Source organism: Ornithodoros turicata, chromosome 5 (assembly GCF_037126465.1).
Source record: "Ornithodoros turicata isolate Travis chromosome 5, ASM3712646v1, whole genome shotgun sequence".
NCBI lineage: Eukaryota > Metazoa > Arthropoda > Arachnida > Ixodida > Argasidae > Ornithodoros > Ornithodoros turicata.
The window spans coordinates 83,513,881-83,540,643 of NC_088205.1; the positions used below are offsets into that span (position 1 = coordinate 83,513,881).

At 47.7% G+C, this 26,763-nt stretch overlaps 3 protein-coding genes and 1 non-coding gene across 6 annotated transcripts; 3 read left to right on the forward strand and 1 right to left on the reverse strand.

Annotated features, from left to right (window-relative positions):
• Positions 1-3,172: 3,172 nt before the first annotated feature.
• On the reverse strand, positions 3,173-5,744 carry LOC135396267 (juvenile hormone acid O-methyltransferase-like). Its single transcript, XM_064627288.1, has 3 exons — positions 5,091-5,744; positions 4,750-4,924; positions 3,173-3,477 (listed from the first exon to the last, which is right to left on the reverse strand). Exons 1-3 carry the CDS (start codon positions 5,673-5,675, stop codon positions 3,302-3,304), a joined length of 936 nt encoding a protein of 311 aa, XP_064483358.1. The 5' UTR covers positions 5,676-5,744; the 3' UTR covers positions 3,173-3,301.
• A 3,043-nt stretch (positions 5,745-8,787) lies between these two features.
• Positions 8,788-14,144, forward strand: LOC135395063 (E3 ubiquitin ligase Rnf121-like). Of its 2 annotated transcripts, XM_064626258.1 has the most exons (8): positions 8,788-8,889; positions 9,402-9,442; positions 10,080-10,221; positions 11,006-11,199; positions 11,907-12,096; positions 13,004-13,137; positions 13,197-13,298; positions 13,953-14,144. In XM_064626258.1, exons 1-8 carry the CDS (start codon positions 8,842-8,844, stop codon positions 14,071-14,073), a joined length of 972 nt encoding a protein of 323 aa, XP_064482328.1. In that variant the 5' UTR covers positions 8,788-8,841; the 3' UTR covers positions 14,074-14,144. The 2 variants fall into 2 exon arrangements, with proteins under 2 accessions (XP_064482328.1, XP_064482329.1); XM_064626259.1 differs by lacking the exon at positions 13,004-13,137.
• A 1,811-nt stretch (positions 14,145-15,955) lies between these two features.
• Positions 15,956-25,103, forward strand: LOC135395060 (uncharacterized). Of its 2 annotated transcripts, none has more exons than XM_064626257.1 (6): positions 15,956-16,085; positions 16,158-16,327; positions 17,465-19,591; positions 21,057-23,405; positions 24,162-24,428; positions 24,711-24,917. In XM_064626257.1, exons 3-6 carry the CDS (start codon positions 17,683-17,685, stop codon positions 24,827-24,829), a joined length of 4,644 nt encoding a protein of 1,547 aa, XP_064482327.1. In that variant the 5' UTR covers positions 15,956-16,085; positions 16,158-16,327; positions 17,465-17,682; the 3' UTR covers positions 24,830-24,917. The 2 variants fall into 2 exon arrangements, with proteins under 2 accessions (XP_064482327.1, XP_064482326.1); XM_064626256.1 differs by having other exon boundaries at positions 15,958-16,085; positions 21,057-23,665; positions 24,711-25,103.
• Trnag-gcc (transfer RNA glycine (anticodon GCC)) lies at positions 16,731-16,801 on the forward strand. The gene has a single exon. It is a non-coding gene; the product is annotated as a tRNA-Gly (tRNA).
• Positions 25,104-26,763: the final 1,660 nt, after the last annotated feature.

A 26,763-nucleotide genomic window follows, 5' to 3' on the forward strand; every position in this document is an offset into this window, starting at 1 on the left:
TGAAGGAGCACAGTGCCACCTCAGTGCAAAAACACAGGTATCGGGTGACGCTATCGGAACAGCCTTTATCTTGAGTTGTACTTTGTGTTTTCTTTTAATCTTTTTCCAGGATGCAGTAGGCGACAGTGCGCTCTTTCATTTTCTCACATTGGGGGTGAAGGAAAGACGGGTCTCCGAAGATGCACAATGAACAAAATAAAGAGAAAAAAGAGTGTTCTTTCACGAATTTTTTACGGACAATCTACTGAACGGATATTTGTTGTGAAAACAGCTACGATATCAATGTAATGTTATTGGCTTTTTGACGAAGTAACTTCACAGTCACGCTCACCCAGTGCAGTACTGCGTTAAACGCGGGTTGGTGCAGTATAATTGAAGTAAGTACCAGTCGGGCTACTATAGCGAGACTTTTCCATGAATACACAACAAACAGCGCTGCTCATCGCCTTTGTCTCCGTAGCAACTTCCCCTTCACACCTGCGGACACGTCAACTCCGAACGGACAGTGGCTCTTGTCGCGTTGCTCTCAAACCACCAGTCTCCTTGCGCTCCTTAGCCTCGTTCCCAGCGATGACAAAACAGGGGTGAACTGCCAAAATCGCTCTTCTCATTGGAATAAACACTGGTGGCCGCCATCTTTAATGAGTATGACTAACGATAACCTAACATTTCATTATAACTAGTCATCCGGTAAATATCTGAGTAGCGTATCAACGTTCGAAAGATCAAGAAAAAAGATGCATACCGCTTGCTTCCGCGCGCGGTATGCACAGTTTGTCACGTGAGGATCGCTGGCCGATACGATATCTGTTCTACACCAGTTCCCGAGCGGGAGAAAATGAACACGAAAATGAACGAAAAAATACACGGGAAAATAAAGGAACTCTGCAAACGGCAGCCCACACTAGAGCCCTGCACCATCCGCGGATGGAAGCGGATATCCGCGGATATCCGCAAGATACTTGCGGATTCGGATGAAAATTCAGAACTTTCTGCGGTGTGCGGATCGGATGCGGATGGCGCGAGGTCGGATGCGGTACGAAGGCAGCGGATCGGATGCGGATATACCGCGTGCTGTAATTTTTCCACCAGCAATTTATTTGTATTGCGCTGCGATAGCGAGCGCATGTTCGGGTTCACCTTTGACCATACACGGCCATGGCAGGAGAGAAGGCATTCTGGCGTCTCGAACCGCGCGAGCACCGACGAGGTGGCGTTCCACGCGTTCCAGAAGAATCTCCATAACGCGTTTATTGAAATGTTTACCTTTGCTTGTCGTCGTGAGTCGTTCCGTGACAGCATGGAGGCATCTGAAATTATACCAACATATGCTTTCGGAGGTCTTTCGCGTCCTTCGAAACGTGCGGATTTTGCGGATGGTGCGTGTTGGTCAGCGGATCGGATGCGGATGTAAACTGTTGTGTGTGCTGCGGATGCGGAGATCGGTTGCGCGGATGCGGGTCGGATGCGGATGTCGAAAATCTCATCCGCGCAGGGCTCTAGCCCACACCACGACCTACTAGATTATAACGACCATGTCGTGCGTCCCCCTTGCCAGCGCCGCATTTTTGGAAGTTAGCGGTGGCGCTTCCCATCGTCCCAGTTAGAGAGTTTTAGCAGACCGTTGATAAGGTGGCTTGCGTCGAACCGTATCAACCGGAACCGATCAGTGGATAAGATACTGAGTCACGCGCGACTGCGATTGGTTCCGATAGGCACGATAACCTTATCGACGGTGTACTAAAACTCACTATTGCTTCCTCAACTTCTACAATACTTTATACTTCAACTTACCATAGTATTTCTGTACAAGCGGTGGACGTTCCACAGATGTTTCATTCTGAGGTTGATTATCATCGCCATTCTACGCGTTTTCATAGGATCTATCGCTGTCGTCTGCTACGGTAGTTGTACGTTGTACATACGCTTCTGCGCGTTCAGAATTCAAATTTCCATCGTCCAATCGTGGCGTGCCGATGAGTAGCGCCCCTGGCGGATCGGCTCCTCATAGGGATTCAAAAGGGATTAGGCAAGCCTAAACCTAAACCTAAACCATAGGGGTTGGCTGATTGTGACTTGGTCGTTATTAGGTCGTGGTCCACACGGTCCACACGTGCACAGTTCCTGAGTCTACCACGGGGTGGCAGCACTAACGGCGGCGCCCATTCCTTGATTCGCGTTTTTGTGTATAGCTGTGCTGTGCTTCCCGTTCGGCTTTGACCCCGGGCTATAGACCCGGGAACGCTCTGCATTGCTTACAGGCAGAACCGTTCTATTCCCTGGAGTATGTTGTTGCATTTCATAGCCATTCACATGGCTATGAACATTCTGATCTAGTGGTAATAGATCGTTGATAACGTGGCTTCCGAAGTACTGTGTCTATCACACTCAATCAACTGATAAGATTCTGAGTCATGCACACTGCCATTGATTCCGGTATAGTAAGGGTAGATTCACGGAGACGTCCTTGTGACAAAGACACAGCATATTAAACGAATCTTAATCTTATCTTAAGATTTATGTTGAGTTAGGGTTTGGTTACGTTTCGTTCTCTGGGCATGTTTAGCGTGGAGCATTAATCATATCGATACGAGGCTGTTTTTGTTCTTTTTCGTAAACTCGTATGTGTCTCGGCGACCCGAAGATCTTACTAGGCAGACAATGTGCATCACGTGTGTGTTTTTAGAAATGTCAGTTTCACATTCCTGGTACTATTACTTTCGAGCAGCTGAGCTCATTCCACATGATATGATGCCTACACGCCACTGGCGAAACAGTTGGCTACTTCCTCAGGGCGCGTTGGCGACTTTTCAGGATTTTGACTCGGCAATCCTGGCTTCAAGTAGTGGCATGCCTTGTCCGTAGCCACTGCTACGTCACACCAGAAGAATGCTGGTGTTACAAAGTGTTTTTGTAAATTAAATTGTGCAGTGATGAGAGCATTGGCTCACAGATGGCTTGATGAGTAAAGCACTACTAAGCAGTGTCATTTCATCGCGCGTTCAATACAACCGAAAGAAACACGGGGCAATTTTGTGCAGCCACCATTCTTTGATGGATTTATGTAGTTTTAAGAAAATGCGCGGAGCAGTACTTAACGAATAGTTGTTGCACGAGCCTTCACATTTATTCTGGAACAAACTTACACCATGATTTTGACAGCGGAGCCCCCTTTCATCCACATGAAGTGAAAATGTATTTCATGCGTATTGCCGGCACAACGTAGCAGAATGGAACATGAGAGTGTTCCCACCACAATTTCAGGTAATTTGTTTTGGTCATACAAATGTGATTACAGATGTTACAGCGTAGGCCTCCTGGCAAGCACAAGAACATACTTCATGTTCCACGTGTAAGTCCCATCTTTGTTCTTCTTGAGTTTCTTCAAAGCTGCCTTGATGAGCTCTTTGAGAAAAGCGGGTCTCTTGTCCGTAGGAATTAGCTGAATGGGCTTCAAAAACACGTTCTCCAGGCATTCTGTAACGAATAGAGACCAGCACTCATTGCCAGTACTGTGACCTGTTGGACATGTCCTTGACTTTTGCCTCCTAGCAGGAGGTTGGAGACCACAGAAAGCGAGAAATGGCGCGACCGACGAAGGACCGCCTCTGCCAGATTTGGGTCGCGGTTGTCTCGTCCGGCGGGACCACGGCCTGATCTAGCAGGTCGTGGACAGGACATACCAGAGATAAACTGATGTTCTGAGGCTGGAACAACATAGAGGGGACAGATACAAACAAAGCCTCAAATTGCCTAAGAACCGACGTGGTTTTTTCGAAAAGGTGAAGTGGTCACGTACATTTTGTACCAAGTACGAACAGTGTAACCACGCCGAATTTCTCTCGCAGTTAAGCAAGTACAAGGAAGGTGGGAAAACCTCCGCGACACGTTCGCTCGGAACTACGACTCGCACGTCTGGGTACTGTTGTTGTCGCGCCTTGTCGTCCAGAACGCCGTCGACGATCGCTTTCAAAAATCGCTCCATGTGGATTAGCCTTTAGAGAGTCAGCAACTGAATTAATAATGCTGAACAGCTTTGAGTTGCCATATTTACTTGCATAGTATACACACGTCACAAATGTATTTTTTTTTTCCCTGCATGTTTGTTTCATGCACGGCTGGCACGTAGCATACAGCATCGAGTGAACTCCGGTTTTCCATGCGTAATTAACGCGCTATAAAACGAGCAAGCATGGTATCTCAAGTCACGACCTAATTACCTTGAGCACAACACTGTGTTTCTGCTGTGGCTTTTTAAAAACCTTCCTTGCCTCTGTTGTAAAACCCTCGAGGACGGTCGCACTCCTTCCTGTCTATTTCGAAACTATGGCGTCATTTTATTCCTCGTTGACCACTAATCACGGTATCGAAAATCCCACGCAAAATGGTGGCGCAGTTTGACTGCTATTTGATGGAATAGGTGACAAGAGCAGACGCTGGAGGTTGCGAGTATGCCGGAATTCCCTCTCTGGACGGCCTTGAAAAAAAAGGGTGGTGAGACGTCTCGGACGACGCCTTTCTCCTCTTAGCGAGACCCTCTCACTCCTCCTGTTAGGGAGTGACGTCACGTTGATTTCGTTGTCGCCGGAGCCTCTGCAGCCGCGTAAGCCGGTCGATACCGACCATAGTGGTATCTAATTCAAACAACTCAGGGCAAAGAGGTGCTGACGCCAGGAATCGAACTTGGGTCCTTCGATGGGTTTCTGGATAGGACCGTCCCTTTAACACCATTTATCTTTATGCCCCTACCTTTGTACTCAGCTGCAGATGCAAAATCGTACTTGAAGTCGATCTGCTTCGTCTTGAGCACCTGGTAGCCGACCTGCTCCAAGAGTGCCGAATAGATGCGGTCCGCTTGCGCATGGTGGAACCACAAGCGGTTGAAGTTCTTGTCTGCCATATCGGACAGCAGTTCTGGTATGCTCTGTAACCATTCAAAAACGTTTTACTGTTTCATCGTCAATTGCGCTTTTTTGGTCCAGTCGTTAGACCAAGAGGCTACGGACAGAACTCCCGCTTTTACCTTTGAGAACAGCAAGTAGCCAGTAGATATGATTCAGATGGGAATACGAGACCATAAATAAACTTACTTCAAAGTATTTTTTCCACGTTGACGACTGCAACACCTTGACGACAGCAGAGTGCAAATCGGATGGTTTTGCTGCAGGCACAGCGAAGAAACAGCGACCCCCAGGTCGTAAGCACCACAACAGGTTCTGTAAGGCTTTCGACTGATCCTTGACGAACAACAACGCGTGCGACGAAAAAATCCAGTCGAACATGCCTCCCCACTTGAGCTCAAACGTGCTCGTGTCTTCAACATCGGCCACAGCGAAATCTGTCATTTCATCGGCGTAGTTATTGAATGCGTAATCGATGGCGTTTGAATTACTGTCAATCCCGTAGATACCTCGGATAAGCAAGGGCGAGAGGCGCAGTCGGAGCTGGGTTGTCGTGTCTCCGCAACCGCAGCCGACCTCGAGGACCAACGCCTGTTCCCAGTCGCGGTCGCGGCTCAGTATAGCACATTCCGCTAATAGCCGTTCTTGTAACGCCGAGAGGTAACCACTTTCAACGGTGCGGTCTTCAATGCAGGCGCTGTTAATGGAGTTCTTGCTCGTACTTCTGGACTTTGCAGATGCTGTTGTTTCGACAGTTAGTAGTGTGGTAGACATGATGGCTACCGTCAGACGTAGAGCTCAAGTGGTCTGGGGTGTTGTCAGACTGGGGACGCGGGTTTATTTTGGGCGATGTGCTATTTCAGTTAGCCCTACCCACACGGATTTCAGAACGGTAGTTTCACTTCCTGTTGATTAAAAGTTTTTGGGCATGCGTGAAAGTGGGATTTTTGAGACCGCTGGACGAAACGAAAGACGTCTTATACCTCATACGTGAGGTTATAAACGGACCACTAACGAAACCGAAACTGTGCGTGATGTTGCAAAAAAAGGAAAAAAGATGGCGGGCATGATTACCCATGGTCGCTAGCATATTTGCATTCGCGGCCAACGTATGCTGCACACAGAAGGAGGGTACAAGCGACCTGGTGTAAATTCGATGTACGTATTTCCTTGAGGGGGCCTCATGGAGAACATACACACACAGAAAACCGGACGAAACGAGCGTTTTGTGCATTTCTGAGTATGTTTTTTATGGAAGTTCAAAATTCAGCCGCAGTCGTGTGTGGCTAGTTTTGATGTTGTCTTTTTCAGAACGAATATTTTTGCTCATTTTGAAACAAAATTCACGATGAAAACTCCCCGAGACTAAGGAGCGTAGAAAGAACACGCACACACGGTTCTTTCGACGTTCCCAAGTCTCGAGGTTTGTCATCATAGGTCCCTGCCTGCAGCTCGCTTGCTTTCTCGCCTGGGTTCTCTAGAGGCGGCAAGTTTATCCATACCCACCTCCAAATGTTTGGCGACACAGTTTTACCTCAACAGTTTTAGGCTCAACGGTTTTACCCGTGACCCCCTCCAGGGGGGGGGGGGGGGGGACCTTGACGTTGCTATTTCAACTTCAGGAACATGTCGGTATTACGTAACGCAGCTATGACGTAACTGTAATAGTAATAATTCGCTTTCTGCGCCGCCCCTCCCGCGTCTCGACTGGCCGCTGTCGCTAACAGGTGATTCTTTGTGGCCAATGAAGGGTCCTCTTCCACCTATCATCACGAGACGCGAGGTACAGTGATTTATCCTGACCCCCCACCCCCCAAATCTGGTGGAGACCTCCCAAAAATCTTGTGAGATTGCGCAATATTGAGTGAAAAGCATGTAAATACACCCCCTTACAGACCCCCCCCCCCCCCAAAAAAAAAAAAGAAAAAATTCTGGGTAAACCACTGCGCGAGGAGTCGCTAGCGAGGTCGCCGCCGCTGCGCTTCGCACTTCCCTTAGGAAATATTTCGCATGACGGTTCCTGATGGTAGTATGCTCGTATGATGGTGTAGAAAAATATACGTTCCAAGCCCTCAAAATTTTTATTTCATTTTATAGTTTTTTTTAAAGGACTCGAAACATATTTTTTACGCCATGATATGAGCATACTATATGAGCAGTGTGCTGATATGATGTAGTACAATGTACTATACCTTCAGGAACCGTCACGCAAAATATTTGCTTTGGGAAGTGCGAATTTACTGAGAAAATTGCTTTGCAAGAGAGCGCGCATCGCCCAGCGGAACCAGGTCCCCCAAGGTCGCCATTTTCCCATGTATTTGTTCCTATCCCGATGCGTGCAATGCCGGAGGCCGCCCTTAGATACCCCATTGTTACCAGACGTTGGCTTGCGTTTGATTGTAGCGCGCTAAAGATCCAGTTGAAGCACAATCCAAGCCAGGCCAAGTCACCGAAGGAGAAATGGACGACTGCGCCTGCGGCGCCTGGTGTACGACAGGTACACTATGTGATGCATGCAGCCGTGCACTAGATCCTTCCGATCGCTCAATACGTTCAAAAACGGGACCAAAAAGTGAAACACGACACAGAAAGTTGTTATACGCGTTGTATTTGGACATATAAAGACTAGATTCATTCGCAGAAACAACAAAAACATTTTGCCGCTAAACTTAGCGCGCTGAAGTGATCCGGAACGGCAACAGTGGGGTATCTAGTGGCGGCCTTCTTCGTTGCACGCTTTTCCGAGGTGAGTTTGGGGGACCTGAGCGGAACCTCACGTCTCGTGACGTCAGATTGGCAGAGGACCATTCATTGGCCACTAAGAATTATCTGCTAGTGACTGCAACCAGTCGAGATGCATGACGGGCGGGGCGGAATGCAACTGCAAAAAGAAAGAAAGAAAAATTAAGGTGCTCGCCTCAGTATTGGCGAGGCACATGACGTTGCAGACTGAACTAAGAAGGAAGGAAGTCATTGAAACGGTTAGCCATCTGCAAGACTCGAACTCACGTCATCTGGAATCCAGAAGTGGAATCACTTTTCAGTGACTTCCTTTCTTCTTCGTTCATTATTTTTAGGCATTTGAACCTTTGTGTGGTTGTCCTTTCTTCTGTGCTCCAGCCCCAGAACATCAATTGACATCGTGTTGCCGACTGCATGGTTTCCGAGGAGAGCAGGTTTTCTGATGAAAGTCACTGAAAAGGTTAGCCAGCTATAGGAATCCAGAAGAAGTGGGTTCGAGTCCTACAGCTGGCTAACCTTTTCAGTGACTTTCATCTTTCATCGTTAATTTCTTAGGCAATTTGAGGTCTTGTATGTATTTGTCCTTTCTATGTTGTTCCAGCCTCAGAATATCAGTTCTCTCATGTTCAGGTTTTCTGACCTGCCAGATTTCTCTTACGCTCCAGGATTACGCGCTACACCTTAGATTTTGTGCGAATATGTGTGTCCCAGAGCCTGTAATCCCTAGGGGTGTGCGGAGCCTGAGGTGGGGCACATCGCAGGGCCTGTTTCACACACACACACACACACACACAAAGTAATCCCTGGTTGAGGGCTTCGTGTGCGGGGCCTAAGGCTCTCGCCTTACTCGCCTCCCCCCTCCCCTCTATCGCCGGCCCTACCCCTAACACCCCCAAATGTTCGGTGACACCCCCCTAGCTTTTTCACCTGTGTACCTCTTACAGGGGATGCCCTTTTAGCAGCTTTAGGCACATGTCGCTAATGATATGTTAAGCTGTAATGATGGAACTAAAGTAATGACCCCCCGCCAATTTTTTCCAACACCCCTCCGTGCTTGGGGCTCTGGATAAACCACTGGGTTCAAGGAACCTACATACGAGGCTCCCTAATACGGGCTGACGAGTGGCGCCACCGCTTGCTTCCGAGGTGTGGCGTGTAAATCAGCTCTGCTGCAAATGAACCTGTGAGTGAACGGAACATGGCGCATCACCACCACGGCATCGATTTAGCGCTAGTACTAAATGATGTAAGTGTTATTAAATCATCTCGAACCTATAGTTGTTAGCATTTAAGTGTCAACGTTGACTTCTTGAGAACATTCTGAGGATCTTATCAGTACGCGTCACCGTATCCCGACTTGAGTGTATCACCAGGAAAGTTCACATGGATATATGACGCCTATTGCAACGTGACTTAAACCACTTAAAATGCATCGCGTGTTTTTTGTGCTTACACATATTGAGATAGTGTTGGCGCACTTTGTGCTTGAGAGCTTAGCTCACCTGTTTGTCACGAAAGTGAGCGAACACCCGGCTAATTCAATAAATGTCTTTCACCTACGGTACTACGGTATTATCGATTCACAGCTTCTCTCGATTTTTCCAATTTCGCAGGTCATAATGGTTTCATTATTATTTCGAATTGCATTATAAAGAGCTGGCGTTGACGACAACACGAGCTAGTAATTTTTTCGCGGTTGATCGTTGTTCTTGCAGGTTATTTTGGTGTATGTACGTAACGTGTTCCTCTTCTTTGCAGAGCATAGACCTTTCCAAATTCCCAGATGACGAAAGATTCAAGTAAGAATTGCTGTTCTTGTGCGTTGACAAATGGGGTGGCAAGCCTGAGAACTTGGGGACACCGTGATTGCACATGCTTTTGAAAAAGAGTAATCGGAAAGAAACAATATGACTTCCAGCAGATTTCTGAGTGCAAGCTTGGGGGGGTCTTCTTGGGACAGCAAATATGATTTCTAAGGTGTAGTTTGATGGAAAACTAACTGCTGCGGTCAAACGATTTTTGGCATAAGCCAGGTGACAAAATTAATACAAGTTGCTGTTGGATTCTGTTAAAAGAGGTTGGTTGGCAACAGGTAAATGACAGGCATCTGCAACATTGGAACGGGCTCTCCTTTGCGTGCGTTTCTTGTCTGAGAATCTGTCCAGTCTTTCCTCAACACACTGGTGTAAAATAATTATTGGCGAGACATCACCATGGCCTCACCTGCCCATTTTCACTTTGCAGTAGAACTTGGAATGTGGGTCAACACGCACGGGAAACAACTGTCACGAGCCTTTTAAGCTCATTGTCCATCTTATTAGATATCAACCCGAAATTTATATTTTAGAAATTCTTCCTGTACTTGCTTGCCTCATTATTTCTTGGTTGCTGCTAAAGCATGTACCCACAAGCTGTCACGTTACTTTTTCCCCCCAGAATTGAACATGCGAGGATGCACGAGAAGCACCGTGGGCACGAGCGGATGCACGCTTACATGATCCTCATACTTTTGGTGTCCGTTGTCGTTGCTCAAGTCGTTCTCGTCCAGTGGAAGAAACGACACTTCAGCTCCTACCAGGTGCTGTCAATGTTCACTTTGATACTCGTGTTTGAATAATCATTACTGCTGTACCAATATACCGATTTTTCAAATACTGAAGCGAGTAAGTGTGTATTTGATTCGAATTTTATGGAATCGTATATTTGAGTTTGGAATCGAAGGAACATTTCTTCGTAACCAAGTCAGCTCGAATAGTTACGAAGGTGCAGGCATGTTTTCAGCCTAGATTTATGAACGGAACAAGCTCAGCGAAAGGTCCACAAAAGGCCATCTGTTCTTCCTTACTTTGAGGGCATTTTCTGGACATGACGAGAAGCTACGTGAAAGTGCTGGGATTAAAATGAACGATGTAACTGTCGAGGCAGGAGTAACCTGCGGCAATCCTCGAGTTTGCAGAAGATTCCTTAGCTATGCAGCTTTAGAGTGTCCCCGGCTCATATACATAGAACCACATCCGCAATGCAGTGCATTGCATCGAAAATATGATAGATGAGAGACAAAGACAGAGAAATGTAGATTGAAAATTGCGAGTCAAACAATAAGATATTGACATTTACCCTGTGCAAGACAGTTTGTGGTTCCATGAAGTTGTCCTTCCAATATACCGCTTAACATTCCTCCGAAGCCATCCATCTTTGAACCATGTTGCCATTTATAGATGTTGGCTAGACTATAACAATTGTCTCTGTATTTGCTTCCACGTTAAAATGACTATTTGCGGAGTCCTACTAATCGTCGTATATTATTATATGACATGAAATGGCAATAGGAAAGACAGTACGAATCCCTTTTCTCTCGGCAGCGGGTGTCCATGGTGGGTATGTGGATCGTACCTCTGGCCATGTCCTGCTACTCCCATTGGTGGCGCTTCGTCTTCATCTGGTCCGTGTTTACTGTCTTAACCTGTATAGTGGTGAGCTGGGCATTGCGCAAGCCCATCGCCAGGACCACACCTAGATGGGTCTACAAGTGGTTCTACGTTGTCCACATGAAAAGGTATCGCCACAATTACTCTGCATTGTCAGCTAGGCTAAGGAAGGCCTCCTTTTGTTACATTGACACGTAAAGCCGGTTCAGCCCAATGCTGTGGACAATGTCAAAGCCCGTGGCCACCCATGTGGCTGGCCATGGCTAGTCTTTGTGGCTATAGCCGCTCAAAGAATGGCTGTCATTGGCAGATCTTTATTTTTTTAAGGCGTAGAACCTACGTAATATAAAGTAACCTGGAGATGCCTTAAGATGACATTAGGGCAGGTGCTACAGGAGCGTGTCACCAGAAATATATGTGGCTTGCAGGGATCTCAATGATGGCTCTGGAATGGGTTCACCTCGTGGTCTTTTTTATGTTATCTTACTTATCGAACTTTTACAAGTGTGGGAGAATCTGAAATTTGGGACTACACTCTTAAAAAGCGTATCAGTTGACAAAAAAAAAAAAAAGCTTAGACAGGATGTACGTATATAGGGAGTAATCTCTTACGAATGGGGGTGTATATGTTGTTGAGAGTGTTGTGAATATGGATACGTGCAGATGAAGCCAAGTCCATGTCAAGCGCTGAACACGTTGGTATGGTTGGGGGTTGGTATGGTGCTTCTGTTCACATGCCTAAGATGGCCTCGATTTGTACCTTCCTACTGTGATCCTTGGGTGTAATTATATTACAGCTAACACGCTTCCTCCTTTATTTATTTATTTTTTTCAGCTATGCATTAGGTGTGGTAGGCTACATTATAGTGATGATGACACTGCTGGGAGTGAACTTAATATTTCAAGCAAAGCCACAGACGTGGATGGACATAGGACTCCTGATGCTCTTTTATGGCCTCTACTTTGGCCTCTTAGGTCGTGACATTTCTGAGATAATCACAGATCGCATGGCTTGCACCATTGGGGTAAGTGTGTCAATTACACCATTTTGCCCTCAATGTTGCACTCAGCTATGAGCTCCGCGGATGCTGTTTAGATTAAATGAGGTGAAAAGATGGTTAACTAGCGAGTGAGGTGGTGATAAGTATCTATGACAGCGAAACCCAGAATGAGGAAAAAGGTGGAACGTACTCTAACAATGTCTCAAACACGGCTGAAGAGTTTATTTCCGCAACATCCTACTTAAATCACAGAGACAAGAAAGGAGTGAAGCCTTCTCTGATTACCCTCTTTACCCAACAGAGGAGGCTTCTCAGAGAAACGCTCTTCGTTTTGGGTTGTGAGAACTGTGTCCTTCAGTGACCTTCCCTCTGGCCTTGAGGACTTCCTTTTTGTCTCTGTGGTTTAAGTACGTATGATGTTGCGGAAATAAACTCTCAAGCTGTGTCTGAGACGTCGTTAGTGTATGTCCCTCCTTGTCCCTGGTCTCGGAGTTTCGCTATCGTGGGTACTAAACAAGGTGTCTGTCTCCTATACTGCTCACATAAAGCGTCATCCGCATCGCTGAATCTGCAGCTATGACTGCAGTCAATGGCTACCATCATTAAAGCGCAGGGGTTATTAACGGCGCATTACGTCTCGAGTCTCTAGCCTAGATGGCACCTCACTCACCTCACTTTGAGTACATGGCTAGTGGGCGAGCCAGATATTCCCAGTTGCTTAGGTTAGGTTAGTTGTTAGGCTAGGCATAGAGGTTAGATATTCCCGGTTGCTTACCTAACCTAACCTAACCTACCCTGCCCACAAGTACGATTCGTACTTGTTTTGGGTAATTTAACGGCGAGCGTTTGTAACTGCTATTTTGTTTGTCCGCCTCGTTGCTTTTGAGATACGAAAAGAGATGGCTGACACATTCTGCTTCTGCATTAACAGTATTACACGCCGACAGGTGTCCCGATAAGACAACTGGAGCCCAATGTGTGCGCAGTGTGTGGGAACAAGATATTGGTCATGGACAATAACGACGCCATAGTGGAGCAGACGTACAAACTGCCCTGCGGTCATTTGTATCCTTTCCTCGCCCGACGGTCTGTCCAAATTCCATTCACCCCTTGACATTTCTTAGATTCCACGAGTTCTGCATTCGCGGCTGGTGCATCGTGGGAAAGAAGCAGACCTGTCCCTACTGCAAGGAAAAGGTGGACCTCAAACATATTTTCTGCCATCCGTATCCTTTGTTCCGTTACGTTCATTTCCGTCGGAGTGCGACGCTGCGCCATTTGCGGTAAAATGGACTGAGGTTTATCGACCCAAAGCCAGTCTTCTTTACCCTGGCGCTATCTTATACTTAATTGCGCGATTTCATGGATATAAACATTCTTGCCTCTTATATTCCAACTATTAATGTAGATTTGTTTAAAAATCGTGCCAACAACAGAATGTGTCCCAGCAGGTGGTTCTGCAGGCAGCGGTGCAACAACGGAAGCAGATGACAATTCCCGACGTGCCTTACGCTCTCTAGGTGGCGTTCATCAAATTTGCACCAAAAATCCACCAGTTTTGCAGATTGTGAGAGGTATCCATTTCAATCCCGTCCAGTCCACTTGCCATCCAAAATGGCGCTGCCTATGTTGGATTCAGGGAGAAATAGTGAGGATAGGTTGATTGATAGCGCCGCATATTTCGAGACCTCATTGGTCGGAAAACTGAAAAAGTGGGTGGAGCTTCAGGTATAGGCATGAGCCATTAATGGCCAGACTCCCATCTAATATGTGGCTCTGCCTCCAAAGTGCGTGTCTGGATACATAGTGCAAAGTAAAGAGAATAAAATGGCACGATGACATGCCTATGCCTTTCCTCTCTCTTCCTTGACAAACATCAGATGGCAAAAGCCACACATGCTGTACGGCAACTTCCTGGATTTCATTCGCTACCTAGTGCTCTGGCAGCCCATGATCATCTTGTGTGTACAGTTTGTCAACCACTTGTTGGGACTTGAGTGAGACGATGCTTTGTAGTGTTGTGCAAGAAAACCTTTTGTACATATCTCTTCCATAAAGGAACTACATTAACACATTTTTGTTCCTCGCACACTTTGCAGGCACTGTAGGTGAGGTGTGGGAAAGGTTTTCTGCTGCGGCAAATTAAGAATTGCGACTGCTTGAAATGGGAAATACTTTATTTTCTTGGATGATGTGGAAACAAAACTATTTTATAAACTTACAGATTCTAAGGGCTGTTGTAACTCAGCATTACGCGATATATTGCGTTATCCTCTGAAAACGAATGTCGTCTGTCGCCTACAATTATTTTATACCTGCTGCAAGATCTTTCAGTATCTATGCAGAGTTTATAGGAATCGACAAATACTTGATCGCAATAGGAGCAATCTACCTCATTCCGTTCGAAAACCCAAGTACCGTATTTATTAACTTGTTCTTACAAAGAAGGTGCTAACCTAGGGGTGCTCAAATAAAGCGATGGCGCAAAATACGCCTGTAGTTACGCTATGTCGAAGGGTCATGTGTACCTTGTAGCAGTTGGGAGCGTGCGTTTACCCTTATGCTCTTTTGCGTGAGCGTGCAATGGTGGTGATGATGAAAGGGCAGGCCGTGTGAGCGTGCAATACTTCTCCTGAGACACTGCACCTCGTAGTATCAGTCTACATCGCGCCAATCACGTCATTTGACCCAATCCGATTTCCACGAAATTCCGTTCAAAACTCCGCCAAATTTCGAGCAAAGTATGGGATTCAGCGAAATCTTGTGCCAAATGAAAGATTTCGCAAAATTTCGCGGATTCGCAGAAAGCCCGGGGCCTTAGATATGGGTGTTTGGGTAGAAGTGTTTTTTTCCGCGTGGAAAATATTTTTGCGTTTGCGAACAGAGCTGGTTTGAGGAGTGATTCGCGAGAACTTAAATTCGCGACACAGGTTTCCCGGCAGTGCTTTGCTCTTGCATATCGTGCCGCGGTCACTACTCGGGCATATTTCGGCACGTACTAAGACATCCGTCGTTGTTCACGGGGATGGCAGCGTTCTAGGTAAATCCCTTTCTTCTCCTCACAGACATGGGAGGAAAGGCCCCTGTACAATGGCCTTTAGGGACCCTGCAGGAGGCCACAGTACTCGCCGTGTGCAGGTCAGCCAATTCATTTTAGCAGTTCTCATTCATTATCACTCAGGCCATTGAACAGTTAGGTTGAGATGTCGTACTATCATACAAGCTGGTTTTGAGAAGGCGGGGGGAGGCATGTTGCGGCTTCGTGGTACTAGTAGGAGTAACAAGTGTGATCAATTTTCATTTCTTTACATCTTGCCTGATGGGATAAAACAATACTCTGCGGCTTGCTTAAACTGCCTACGCTGCATGGAGTAGAAAGGGTCACGGTATAGCGTCGAACGCCGCACGATTTTTGCCCTCATATGGACAGAGGGCCAGAGTTATTCTCGGGAACTTAAATTCGCGATTTTGGAGGAATGCGCGAAAAACGCGAAAAATAATTCCGCGTGAAAAAAAACCACTTCTACAGTACTGTAAAACTAGACATTTTCGCGAGGACATAATTGTTGTAGTTGACGCGGAAACCTCTATAAGACAGCAGGCAGTGCTCAGTAGAGATGTAATCTTCAGCGTGAATACTGCCAGGTGGAGAGCATCTCTGGTTGAAATCTTCGACCGAAGGAGTTTGTGCAGTGCAATAGCCGCTTTTACTATATGGTAATGACGCGCTCTGGTTGGTGTTTGATTGGGGCTCTAAATATCTGCCATTAGCCAGTAGTCAAAAAGCGTTTTCAACTGGGCTACGAGTCACCAGCTCGCGTGGCTCAGTGGTTAATGTGCTGGCCATATCACGTCGAGGGTGGGAGATACCAGGGTTTGAATCCCGGTTCCAGCTATGCTCTCTGGGTTTCTCAGACGCTTTCAGACATATGTCGTCACACGACGCGCATTCCCGTCAGTCGTGACGTTATGTGATGCCTTTCACCAACACCGCTTTCAACTATCCCCGACGGGTACGTGACAACTTATGGGGACGAAGTATGACACCTGCACCTGTAGCTGAAACGTCTTTTCTTCTGGTCAAGGTCCCTTGAAGAGTAGTGTCTCATCAGGTAGACTGGACCGCGCGACGATCTGTTTCGGCGTTTGGACGTAGCGCTTCGACACCCGATGCAACACGAAACGGAGAGGGCCAAAGGCCAAAGCAACCAGTATAGGCTATTGGAAATGCATAGGCTCAGATTTTCTGCAGCTTGTAAGTCTTATCACATTGACGGTAGAGTATTAAGGATGAGCTCGACTTTTGGCAGAACTACAGCACTGTGCCAATTTGCATTGTGATTGTTGTTATGTACAATTTTTAAAAAACGTTTTGAAATGTGTGCGGGGATCTTGTGTCACCCTGTGCATGTATTATGAGGTCGCGGGAGAAGGTTTCACTTTCTTCATAACGAACCCTGAGACTGGGGAAAAAACACACTAAACAGGATTCTCAACCTTTTCCCTAAGTGTCAGGGTTCGTTATGAAGATCAATTATCACCAGCTCGCCAGCTTCCTTGCCGCTCTGTACCTTTCACTTTTTGGTCATCCTACTCGATCCTATTTCTACACTGCTCTGTGGGATAGCTGAAAATGTGTGGTCGCGATATGTTGTATAGCGTCGGTGGTTCAGTGGTAGAATACTCGCCTGCCACGCGGGTGGCCCGGGTTCGATTCCCGGCCGACGCAGTTTTTTTTCCTTTCTTGATTTCCGTACATATCAGGACCGTTTGGGGGTTTCATTGCTAGTTTGAACCTTGTCTTGTCTTGTGCTCTTCGTTTTTGTGTTTTGTCCTTCCCAAGGGACACGATGGAAATTGATGTTCTGAGGATGGAACACAGAAGAAAGGACAATACATAAGCCTCAAGTTCCTAAAAACAATGAAAGAAGGTAGAGTCTTGGAGCGGCAATCCAAAAGAAGCGTGTTCCAGTCCTGACTAACCTTTTCAGTGACTCAGGAACATGCTGCCAGCGTCTTTAAAGGACTACTGAGGTGACCCACAATTTCTTTTTTCTTCTTTTTTCGGTGGGTAATGTTCTGCAACGAATAAAATGAATTCGGTGCGAAAGAATGGCGAGCGTATGTGGCCTACAGAGCGGCGGCTCTGTTCTGCGCACTTTTGAAAAATCCCTCTCCTCGTGAAAAGAGCGCATCGCGGGGGGACGTCCTGTCGTATGCTACTCCCCTCACGTGACCAGTGACGTACAGTGGCACAGCTCAAGCATGTATAAACGTCGCGTGAACTGCGAATCCGAAACTGAACCCTTATGGTCGAACTCGAACCGAACATTCAATTTTTGGTTCTACTTTGGTCCTACGTGTAAATATGCCTCTTTCATTTTCCATATAGCGCAAGAAGTATGCAAACGCTGGAATGACTGACAGATAAGGCTGAGAAATACTCGACGAGAAGATGACGACGTAGAAGTAATCTTCATTGCTTTGCTTCACGTGACATTGATCGACACGACCAAGTGCCACACCAAATAGAAGCAGAAGAATATCCCGAGTAAAATCGCTACCCGATAGTCCCAGCCCATCTAAAAAATTTATCCGCTTGCTCTCGTGATGCCGACTCAGAAGGAATCGAAAGAGACGAAGCCAGAGAAAGCTGAAACTAAGGCCTCGAAAAGTGATGGACCGAAGAAAGGTGCCACGACAGCTGAAGGAAAATCCGCGGAGGAATCGCCCAAGAAAGAAACACCCGGAAAACATATTGAGGCTCTCAAAGCGTCTGACAAGTCTAAGAGTAGCGATGCTAGTAAAGTTACTCTAGGGAAGAGAAGAAAATCGTTATCAGATTCATCCAAGCTAACTTCCCCCGACCAGAAGACAACTGGAACACCAAAGGACGCAGATACTACTAAAGTTACGGAAGGAGCAAAAGAAGACACAGCGAACGCACCAGGACCGTTCAAGACGGAAGAGCAGCCGAAAAAAATCGAAACTCCCGGCAACGATGGTGAACAGCCGGAGGACCCCACAAAAACTTCCAACAAAGCAAGTGAGAGGGGACCGGAACAGAAAGCCATTGAAGATGGCGAGGAGCGTACAGCAACAAAGGAACCTACCTTGACGACCAAGACCATCCAAGATGCTGAATCGTCCAAGTTGAAAAATTCTTTCGTTGGCGGCATTGATGTCGGGAAAGAAGACAAGCAGACGGAGGACGATGCAGCCCCGCCCACGACAGAGCTCAATCAACGCAGGCGCTGCTCGGACTCCAAACAGGGCACAACACCAGCAGATGGGGGTCAACAATCGCCAAAGGGAAACGGCCAAGAAATGGACACAAAGTCGCAAACACGCAGAGTGTCTGTGAGCGCCCCTAGGTATAAAAATATGGCGTCGCCTACGCCATCTGGCTCAACGTCCCCGTTGATTGAGGAGGCTGTAATCCACGCCATAGCCGACGAAGTTGTCCATCTTTTGCGCGAAAACTCCGCGTTTTGCAGCCCAACACGCCCCACAAAGGCTCCCACACAACCAGAGACAGCTCCGTCCACAAGCCCATCGCTGACCTCGAAAGTACGGCGCAAGTGGAACTCTCTGCTCTCCTCAACGCTTGGACTGAGGTCTTCAACGAGAGAGACACCTCTACAAGAATTAGGAACACCGGCATACGAAGACGCTTTAGATAGTTTAGATGGCATGGAGTTTGGGGAACGAGAATACTACTACGATGCTAGAAGACAATCGGCAGGAGGTGGTTTGGAATTGGCAGCAGGTACTCCTCCACCCGAGGGATCTCAGTCACCGCTGGTGCTTGTAACGGCTCCTCAGTCTCCAATGGAAGACACTCGTCAAAGACCACGCTTAGAAATAACCCAAGTACGAGACCAACCCACTCCACATTTTGCAGATGAAACCACTTACTATACGCCCTCTCCGCCATATTTTGATGCACCCGAGTATCCAACTCCTCGGGCAGGACCCAGATCAACTTCTAGGTTCGATATATCGAGAGGGCGGCCCGAATATCTTTCCTGGCGTCGCTCGCCCGTCGCTCCATTAGAACAAGAACCATACACGCCATATGCGACTCCACCTCTTACACCGGCGCGAACCAAACATTTCAGCACAACTCGAGATGCCGAAACTTGGACCACCAAGTCGATTGCAGAACATGAACGACGACCTTTCACCTTTCAAAGGATCCTAAGGGACAGAGCATTCCACTTGGGGTATGTTCCTCGTGTACCACAACAGATAGCAACTGAAACACTGGCGATACCGCGATGGAGCGAACCATACGACAGGGGCATTCCACCAGCAGCATACCAAGCTGGGACGTCAAGAGAAATCGTCTCAAACGTCACGGGTCATCCGTCGGCACGGTTTCAATGGTTGGCCCCAGAGGCGGGTCTCACAAGGCCGCCATATCAATTGCCGGAGGAACATAGGCAAGTTAACGGTACAGCTCTTGGAACCCTCAGTGACAGTTGTACATCCGAAAGGGCATTTATGATCATGAATGGTAAGCTACGCCTTCACATAGGTGATGTTTAGAGGCAGTGGCGTCGAGCGGGTAAAGAGGGGCGGTCCCAGCGAAGTACTGCGCTTGTCAGGAATCCACGCATATGCTAGGCAACCGAAAACTTTTAAATACCTGACGGACTCATACCGGTTTTCTGGTTCTTCTCGTGCAGCAGTGGCGTCACCCGGTGCGGGAGCTCACCTCCCACACCACCCCGTTAACGGACCCCTTTTTGTACTAAGCTATACACGACAAATAACTATATTACACCACACTTAGAAAGAATAAAAGGAAAACATGTGTCCCTTCCATCGTGTGACCCGGTGCGAAACCCCCCCTCCCTAGTGACACCGCTGTCGTGGAGTACACTTTTGCTGCAACGATGTCTGACGTACGCTGCGGTGTTGACGGCTTCCGCCCAAAAGATATACTGATAGTTGAGCTTCACACATGAGTGTTCTGGCAGTCTCCACTATCGTACGATTCGTTCTAAGCCGGCGAGCAAATACAGTTTCCTCAGAAAATATGCGATATCCTCGTTGATGAACTCACCGCCATTGTCCAGGACGACAATGTCGATAATAGACGGTCTCTACGTTCGTGGTATCACAGACGACCTAATATTAGTATCCAATGGACCGTTTCCAGTGCCTCTCCTCTTTCGTAGTAGATGAGAGTGCAGTAGAAGAGCAGCCGGTTTAGTTACTTCAGTCGCTCCTTTTGCGCTTTAAAACGTGTACAAGTGTTCGTCTAATACAGTAATCTATACGATAGGGAAAAAAGAGAAAGAAAGAAGTAGAAATATGGAGGGGGGGGAGGGTAACGTGAGTAAACCTAGAGTCACTAAATAGGAGTACAGAGTATCGCATTCCTTTTCCGCGTCGGAGCCGCCGTTCTGTGTCCGCGATTGGGCCGATCGTGTCACGTGGTATCTCCTTCCATGTTGAATCCAAAACTGGTTCCCTCGGGTGCGAGCTATACTCTCTTCCCTATTTAGTGACTCTAGGTGAGGTTGTCACCCGGTCAGTTATTTGCTGCTTGTGCCTTTGAAAGACCGCTATCTTACGATAGAATATGTTTTACGGTACGCCTTTAAAGATAACTTATTTGTGCTCAGTCCAGACAGTACTTTTCCTGGTTTCCAGGTTTTCAGTGTACGTTGCCACACGAACGGTCCAAACGAAACAAACACTGTTTTTGTGCACACTGCCGAATGAACAGTTTCTCCTCTTTCACGCTCTCCCACAATATATATCTCTCCCTCTATTTCCCTCACCCAATCACCTATCACTCCTCCTCTACCTTTTGGTCTCACTCACATAGCCGATGTAGCCGATACGTATACTTTTCGTGGCTTTCTCGCTCGCCCACTCACTCTTCTCATAGCGGCCTTCTGAAAAAAGAGGTTCCATACCTCATCTTGTTATTACTATATACACGTCGCAGATTGTGTTTTCTCTCGCAGGCAATTATGACATCCTGAGAGAAGAATCTTCTCTAGTATCAACCACCGCGGGACAACCAGAAAGGGCACCTTCCAAATTGCGCACGAGAGATAGCATCAGTACAGAATCCCAAACGGCCGCAAAACGGCTGCGCTTCGCCGTCACCATAGCAGAGAACCTTCGAAGCGCTTCACGCGTTGTACAGCAGCTCAACTATGACAGTAAGGAAGAACAACTGAGAAGAGACCTCGTTGCGGCAGACTTACTTCGCCGCGCCGCTCTGGCGAGCATGGACGCTCGAGAGGCATCCCGCGCGCTTATGGAAGCATCCCCGGACTTTGAAGAAGAATGTTCCGACGAGTACGTTACAGCAATGGAAAGCTTCTCTGATCAGTGTCCTTCAAGAACATTCTCCATCCAATGGAAAGACCCTTTAAGAACGTCAAGTGTGCCATTGAAGGATTCCTCCGCTAGCATTCCAGAATATGACGAGAAGAAACAACTGATTGCGTTCGCTTTGTGTGCCTCTGCAGACACTAAAACCACCCGGTGGCGCGGCAAACGTCAAGAAAATCGTTTGCCATTGCCAGGTGCGTGTAAGACTTGCGGACGCCTCCCACCCTCGAACGTCGTTACTTTGGAAGACGTGGAAAAGTCGGAAGACGTGGCTGGGACTTGGTGCAGTGACTGCCTAGAGACCACGTTCTGGAAGCCACGCGTAAATGCGAGTCCCAAGTTAGAGCCGGTAAAAACAATGCAGTTTACGAGTGAGGAGGGTGAGAAAGTTGAACCGGACGCCGCCAAAGAGAACACTAGAGACAAACTGAAAGGGAGTATCGGAGAACAAGAGAATGTCCAGGCGGACGTCGTGGAAGAAATCTCGAAGGGCGCTGGAGAGAAGAGACCAAGCGATGGATGCGCAGCGACGATTGTGCAGGAACGATTAGCGTCTCCAGAAGCTCCTGGACCGTTACCAAACGTATCGGACACGGTTGACACAAAGGGCGCCGGAGAGAAGAAGACACCAAGCGATGGAAGTGCAGCGACGATTGTGGAGGAACGATTAGCGTCTCCAAAAGCTCCGGTACCGGACGTACCGGAAACAGTTGAAACAAAAGGCGAGGACACCCAGGAGGTGTTTCCTGTTTCGGAGAGTCCGGAAGTTATATACCCTGAAAGCAAATTCGTTGCCATAGTATCCGTCTGCTGTCTCCTATGGATACTTTTACTTTCACTGACCTCATTTGTTGGCCATCGGGTCTCGGGTGGAGCCCGCAACTTGATCACTCATTCCGACCTCTTTTCTCACGACAACAACATTTCTCTTACAACGACATCTCCAGGCACCGAGACGTCGTCACAAACAAAAATTTATTCGTTCCTCTGCGGGACCAAAAGTTGCACTCGACAGGCAGATTACTTGAAATCTATCTTAAGCGGTGATCCGTGCGTAGATTTTTACGATTACGTCTGCGGCAAGGTAATCCGCAAGTGGGAGGAGGTTGGATGGGTGTCTTTATCGAGTGATGTCATGATCGCCAGTCGCCTCGAAGATAAGGCTTTGAAATACCTGAGGGATCCGGCAAATACAGACGCCGAGGTAGCGAGGCAGTTATTGAACGAATGCGAAAGTTCCACCGGCGTTACCAAAGAAGAAATATTAGATGTGGTAAAGTCTTACGTTAACTGGGATACCTGGCTAATCGAAGACAGAGTCTTAAATATTTCTGCTTGGAGAATCGCGGCTGCCCTGGCGATGGAACTGGGGATCCAAGTTCTGCTAGAGACGAGTCACGGCACAGGCAGGAAATTAATAATCGCTGGTCCTCCGCGTCATCGGTTTTTCGATAGCGATAAGAAAATTATCTTCAACGCCGCTAGAATCGTCACCGGGAGCTTGCTCGGAGTTGGATATGGAAGAGCTTTACGTGTCTCCCGAAACATCGTTGACGTGTCGCAGAATATTTCCAACAGCCTCGCCTCAAAGCGCAAGCAACATCCGCGTCTTCTTCCACTCGGTAAAATCCATCCGGGCATCAGAACTCTCGTGTGCATCATCTACAGCGATGACATTCCAACAGCGGCATTGTTTTCAGAATATATTGACGACGTGACTCAGCTAGTAGATTCCCGACCGGAAGCTGTTGTCGACTACTTGCTATTTTGGCTGCTTCTTTTCTTTGCCCCATATCTTGGAGTCTCGGAGCTTGGAAAGCTTTTTCCTCGGACGCTTTCGTCACTTCCCTTGCATCCAGACAGACACTGCACTCGGGCTGTGGAACGCTCTCTACCGGTGGCTTTCATGCGAGCACTTTCGGCATCCTTGGGTTCGATGACTTCTGTTCGTCACTGGGTGACCCAAGTTGAAGGTAGGTTCCTTCGAGGAATTTCACGGCTGCACTGGCTGCAGGAGTCAAACGAAGCGGATCTACAGGTGGCCAAAGATAAGCTTCGTCGTACTAGAGTGTCTCATTTCTTTCCGCTTCGGGCTACAAGTAACGCGACGTGGATAGCGTATGAGAAGGAACTACGGAAGGAACTACTCCGCACAGACATGAGCGCACTGCGTCGTCTAATTGCTGCATCGAAGCTACGGCAATCATTTATTGCGTCAGCGTTCGATACAGAAGTGAGTATCCTCTGTGCACTGCAATGGTCGCTACTCGTAGACCACACAGCCTAAAAAGGTCGTCTGCACTTATGTGTCGTGCGGCTTGTGACTGTTGGCAGCAGTGGCAGATCCACGGGGCGGTTAGGCGATCGCCCCCCAGATTTCCCTCTACGCTCTTGAACAAAGAAACCGCCCCCCAAAGGCATCTACGAGGGTTGGGGAAACACCCCCGTTCAAAACCCCCGTTCTGCCTCCATCCCTATATCGTGAGCGTGTCAAAATGAGATACAAATTTTCCAAAATTTTGTACTGCTAGAATGACGAAATTTTCACTTCTACTGGATTTGGACTGAGTCGCCTAGCACACAAATACGAAATGTACCAAAGTCGAGCGCATCATGTTATGTGGAGATGCGAAAGCTTTTCTGTCGAATATTCCGTCATCCATGCCCCGAATACATTATAATGCGCACGGGCCGCATGAACATCTTATTTTGGGTGGTTTCTCTTCCAGCTCTTCAGTTCACGGCGACTCGTCCACGTGCCTATCGGCATACTCGACCCAAATGCATTGCAGAACAGCACCCTCTTTGTTTTTCACATGGCACGATTTGCCGTACGCATCTACCGAGGTCTCATGAAGCTTCTGCGACCCAGCAACATAGATGGATTGAGCAGCGCTTCGACAACCACCATTCGTCGTCTCTATCGGTGCATGTCTATGCACTCGGATGGAGTCTTTCTTTTGGAGCACACGGCGGCCGTCATCCTTGCCCACATTGTTAGTATTCAGGCATTATTGTTGAAGCGGAAAATGGTAAAAAATTGTCATACAATATTCACCGTCAAAATCGTTACACTTAGAATACGTTCGTTTGTAAATCTGGCGTGGCGAGGCTCGATGAGCTAAGCACGAATTTGACCTTTTTGGATCGTTGATAGCTCTGTGGAGAGGCGCTCGAGCCTGTCAAAACTTTTTTTTTTCACGAAAACGAAACGTATTCTACGTTGTCCAGGCGGAGCACTCCTATCTGCATTCCCCATGGTGTAATTTGTTCACCAGGCGTTCCAGGACCTGCTCCACCCGAAGCGTGTTTGGGGATCGGACTTCCGGCTCAAAGGGTTGGAGAGTATTTCCTCCGATCAGTTGTTCTTCATGCATTTTGCTCTGGACAATTGTGAGCTAGCAATTCGTACTCGTCTGCCACCCGGGAAGCTGATGGTCAATATCCCACTTGGACAGAGTGAAGCCTTCGCACGAGCATTTGGGTGTAGGAGGGAGAGTCCTATGGTGTCCAGCAGACGGTGTGACATTCTTGCACCCTAGCTTATAGTGTGTCCTCGTATGTGAGTCTCTTGATATACCGAGCGGAAGGACAAGATTGTATTATTCAAACTTAGGAACGGTTTTGATGTATATGTGCTATTAACGATAATAAACGCAAACTAATTGTAATCATGACGCCGCCATAATGAGTATAGCTGAAGAAATATGAAACAAAGGAGACCAAACACAACACCGGTTGCGTGGGTGCAGTAATTGTGTCCTCGTTATCTAATACTAGTTACCAATTTCCACCCACTGCGGCTTCCTAGTGACAACCCTACATTGGTTCTCCATGCGTAGCATTCACGCAACATTAAAAGTGAGCGTGCCACGGCAAAGGGAGCTGATGCGTGGTTACGCGGGTCACAGCCACCACCACAGTGCACGTTGCCCAGGCATGCGGATGCATAGATGGGGTTGAGAAGGGTCGCGCCATCGTACCTCGTTCCACGTGGGTTGCTATGGAAAGCAACATGGCTGTCGAGACCGTGCTGGTCTAGGTGATGGGTTGAGAGCGACGGTCCACCAGCTGGAAGACTGATGGCAACGACATGCGTGCTCGTTCGTCCGCACATTTTGTGAGCAAAGAAGCGTGGTTAGCTGGTGAACATGCTGTCAAGGACTTTCTGTAGTTTTTCCTGGGTTTTCCTCAGACGCTTTCAGACTTATGTCGGCCCAGGACGCACATTCCCCCAGGGCACCAATGTGAGGCCGACAACGGCGAGCCCTTTGACCAGTACCACCACCACCACCACCTCCTCGGGAGTGAGGGTCTCGTCCCAGACCATGGCAGTTTTCTCACTGCACGGAAATGGCACATCAACGAGACAAAGGCTCTACAATTTAGGCTCTTTGTATTTTTCAGTCTTCGCAGTTTCTCGCCCTAGTATACCTGCCTTTGATGAAAAAGTCAAGTCGATATAGAACTTAACAATTACTTAAGAGTGCAATTCGTTATTACACATAAGGTTTTGCGACATGTTGCACGTGCCGCAGGTTACGGCGGCGGATAATTTCGACCTCCTGGGGTCCTTTTGACGTGCGGCAGAAATATCCGACAAACGGTGCTGGAAGCTATGTTTACCTCCCCCACATCGTTACCGTCCTTGGCCTGGTTTGGACCCGCTACCTTGAGCGTTACTGACTGAGCTACCGAGGTCAGTCGCCAACAACTTGAATGTAATTGAATGATCAAACGCGAAAGCATGTGGTGTGCGGCGAGCGCATACTGGCGAAGATCACGTGCTTGTCTTCAAAAGAGTGACCACGCGCATTGAATATAGTTCACTGTATGAGCGTGCATTCCAGCTGCGTCTATTGTGTTTTGCTTTCCCTCAGGTGGGCAAAAGCAATCCACAGGCTGTGGCGTCGCTCATGATCTCAGTTGTCTCGCGACGTAAACACCCAATAATAAAAAGTTTATTGTGCTTTCTTGAATGGTTCTGTAGAGTACTTAGCTCTCCGCGTGAGATGTCCCAATAAGGCCAAGTTGTAAGGTAGCAGCGTTTCAGTAATCAACTCCGCGGTGCAACCATGCAGCTGTGGGCTGCAACGTGCTCAAGAGGGCGCACTCTTGTAATTACGTCACGGTATTTTTTTCTCTTCACGTACTCCAGTGTTCGCAACGCTCACGATAAAGCTAACCACAGAGATCCAGCGACTCGAATTTGTTCACCGCAAAGACGCCAAGACTAACCGAGCAAACGCAAGCAGAAACTCCTACTGTTGACACGTGCGACTAGTTATTAGGCATGCATGCTCTTTCTTTTTTCATTTTAATCGGCGGATG

What these genes read in the sequence shown, in the direction of transcription:
- LOC135396267 (XM_064627288.1), bottom strand. Translation starts at nt 5,675, where the DNA reads ATGTCTACCACACTACTAACTGTCGAAACAACAGCATCTGCAAAGTCC. An exon ending in CGTGGAAAAAATACTTTGAA is followed by an intron (nt 4,925 to 5,090) that starts GTAAGTTTATTT and finishes GAATGGTTACAG; the next exon opens with AGCATACCAGAACTGCTGTC. An exon ending in ATCTGCAGCTGAGTACAAAG is followed by an intron (nt 3,478 to 4,749) that starts GTAGGGGCATAA and finishes TATTCGTTACAG; the next exon opens with AATGCCTGGAGAACGTGTTT.
- LOC135395060 (XM_064626256.1), top strand. Translation starts at nt 17,683, where the DNA reads ATGCCGACTCAGAAGGAATCGAAAGAGACGAAGCCAGAGAAAGCTGAA. An exon ending in CGTCAGCGTTCGATACAGAA is followed by an intron (nt 23,666 to 24,161) that starts GTGAGTATCCTC and finishes TTTCTCTTCCAG; the next exon opens with CTCTTCAGTTCACGGCGACT. An exon ending in CCGTCATCCTTGCCCACATT is followed by an intron (nt 24,429 to 24,710) that starts GTTAGTATTCAG and finishes TTTGTTCACCAG; the next exon opens with GCGTTCCAGGACCTGCTCCA.
- LOC135395063 (XM_064626258.1), top strand. Translation starts at nt 8,842, where the DNA reads ATGGCGCATCACCACCACGGCATCGATTTAGCGCTAGTACTAAATGAT. An exon ending in CCAGATGACGAAAGATTCAA is followed by an intron (nt 9,443 to 10,079) that starts GTAAGAATTGCT and finishes TTTTCCCCCCAG; the next exon opens with AATTGAACATGCGAGGATGC. An exon ending in GACACTTCAGCTCCTACCAG is followed by an intron (nt 10,222 to 11,005) that starts GTGCTGTCAATG and finishes TTCTCTCGGCAG; the next exon opens with CGGGTGTCCATGGTGGGTAT.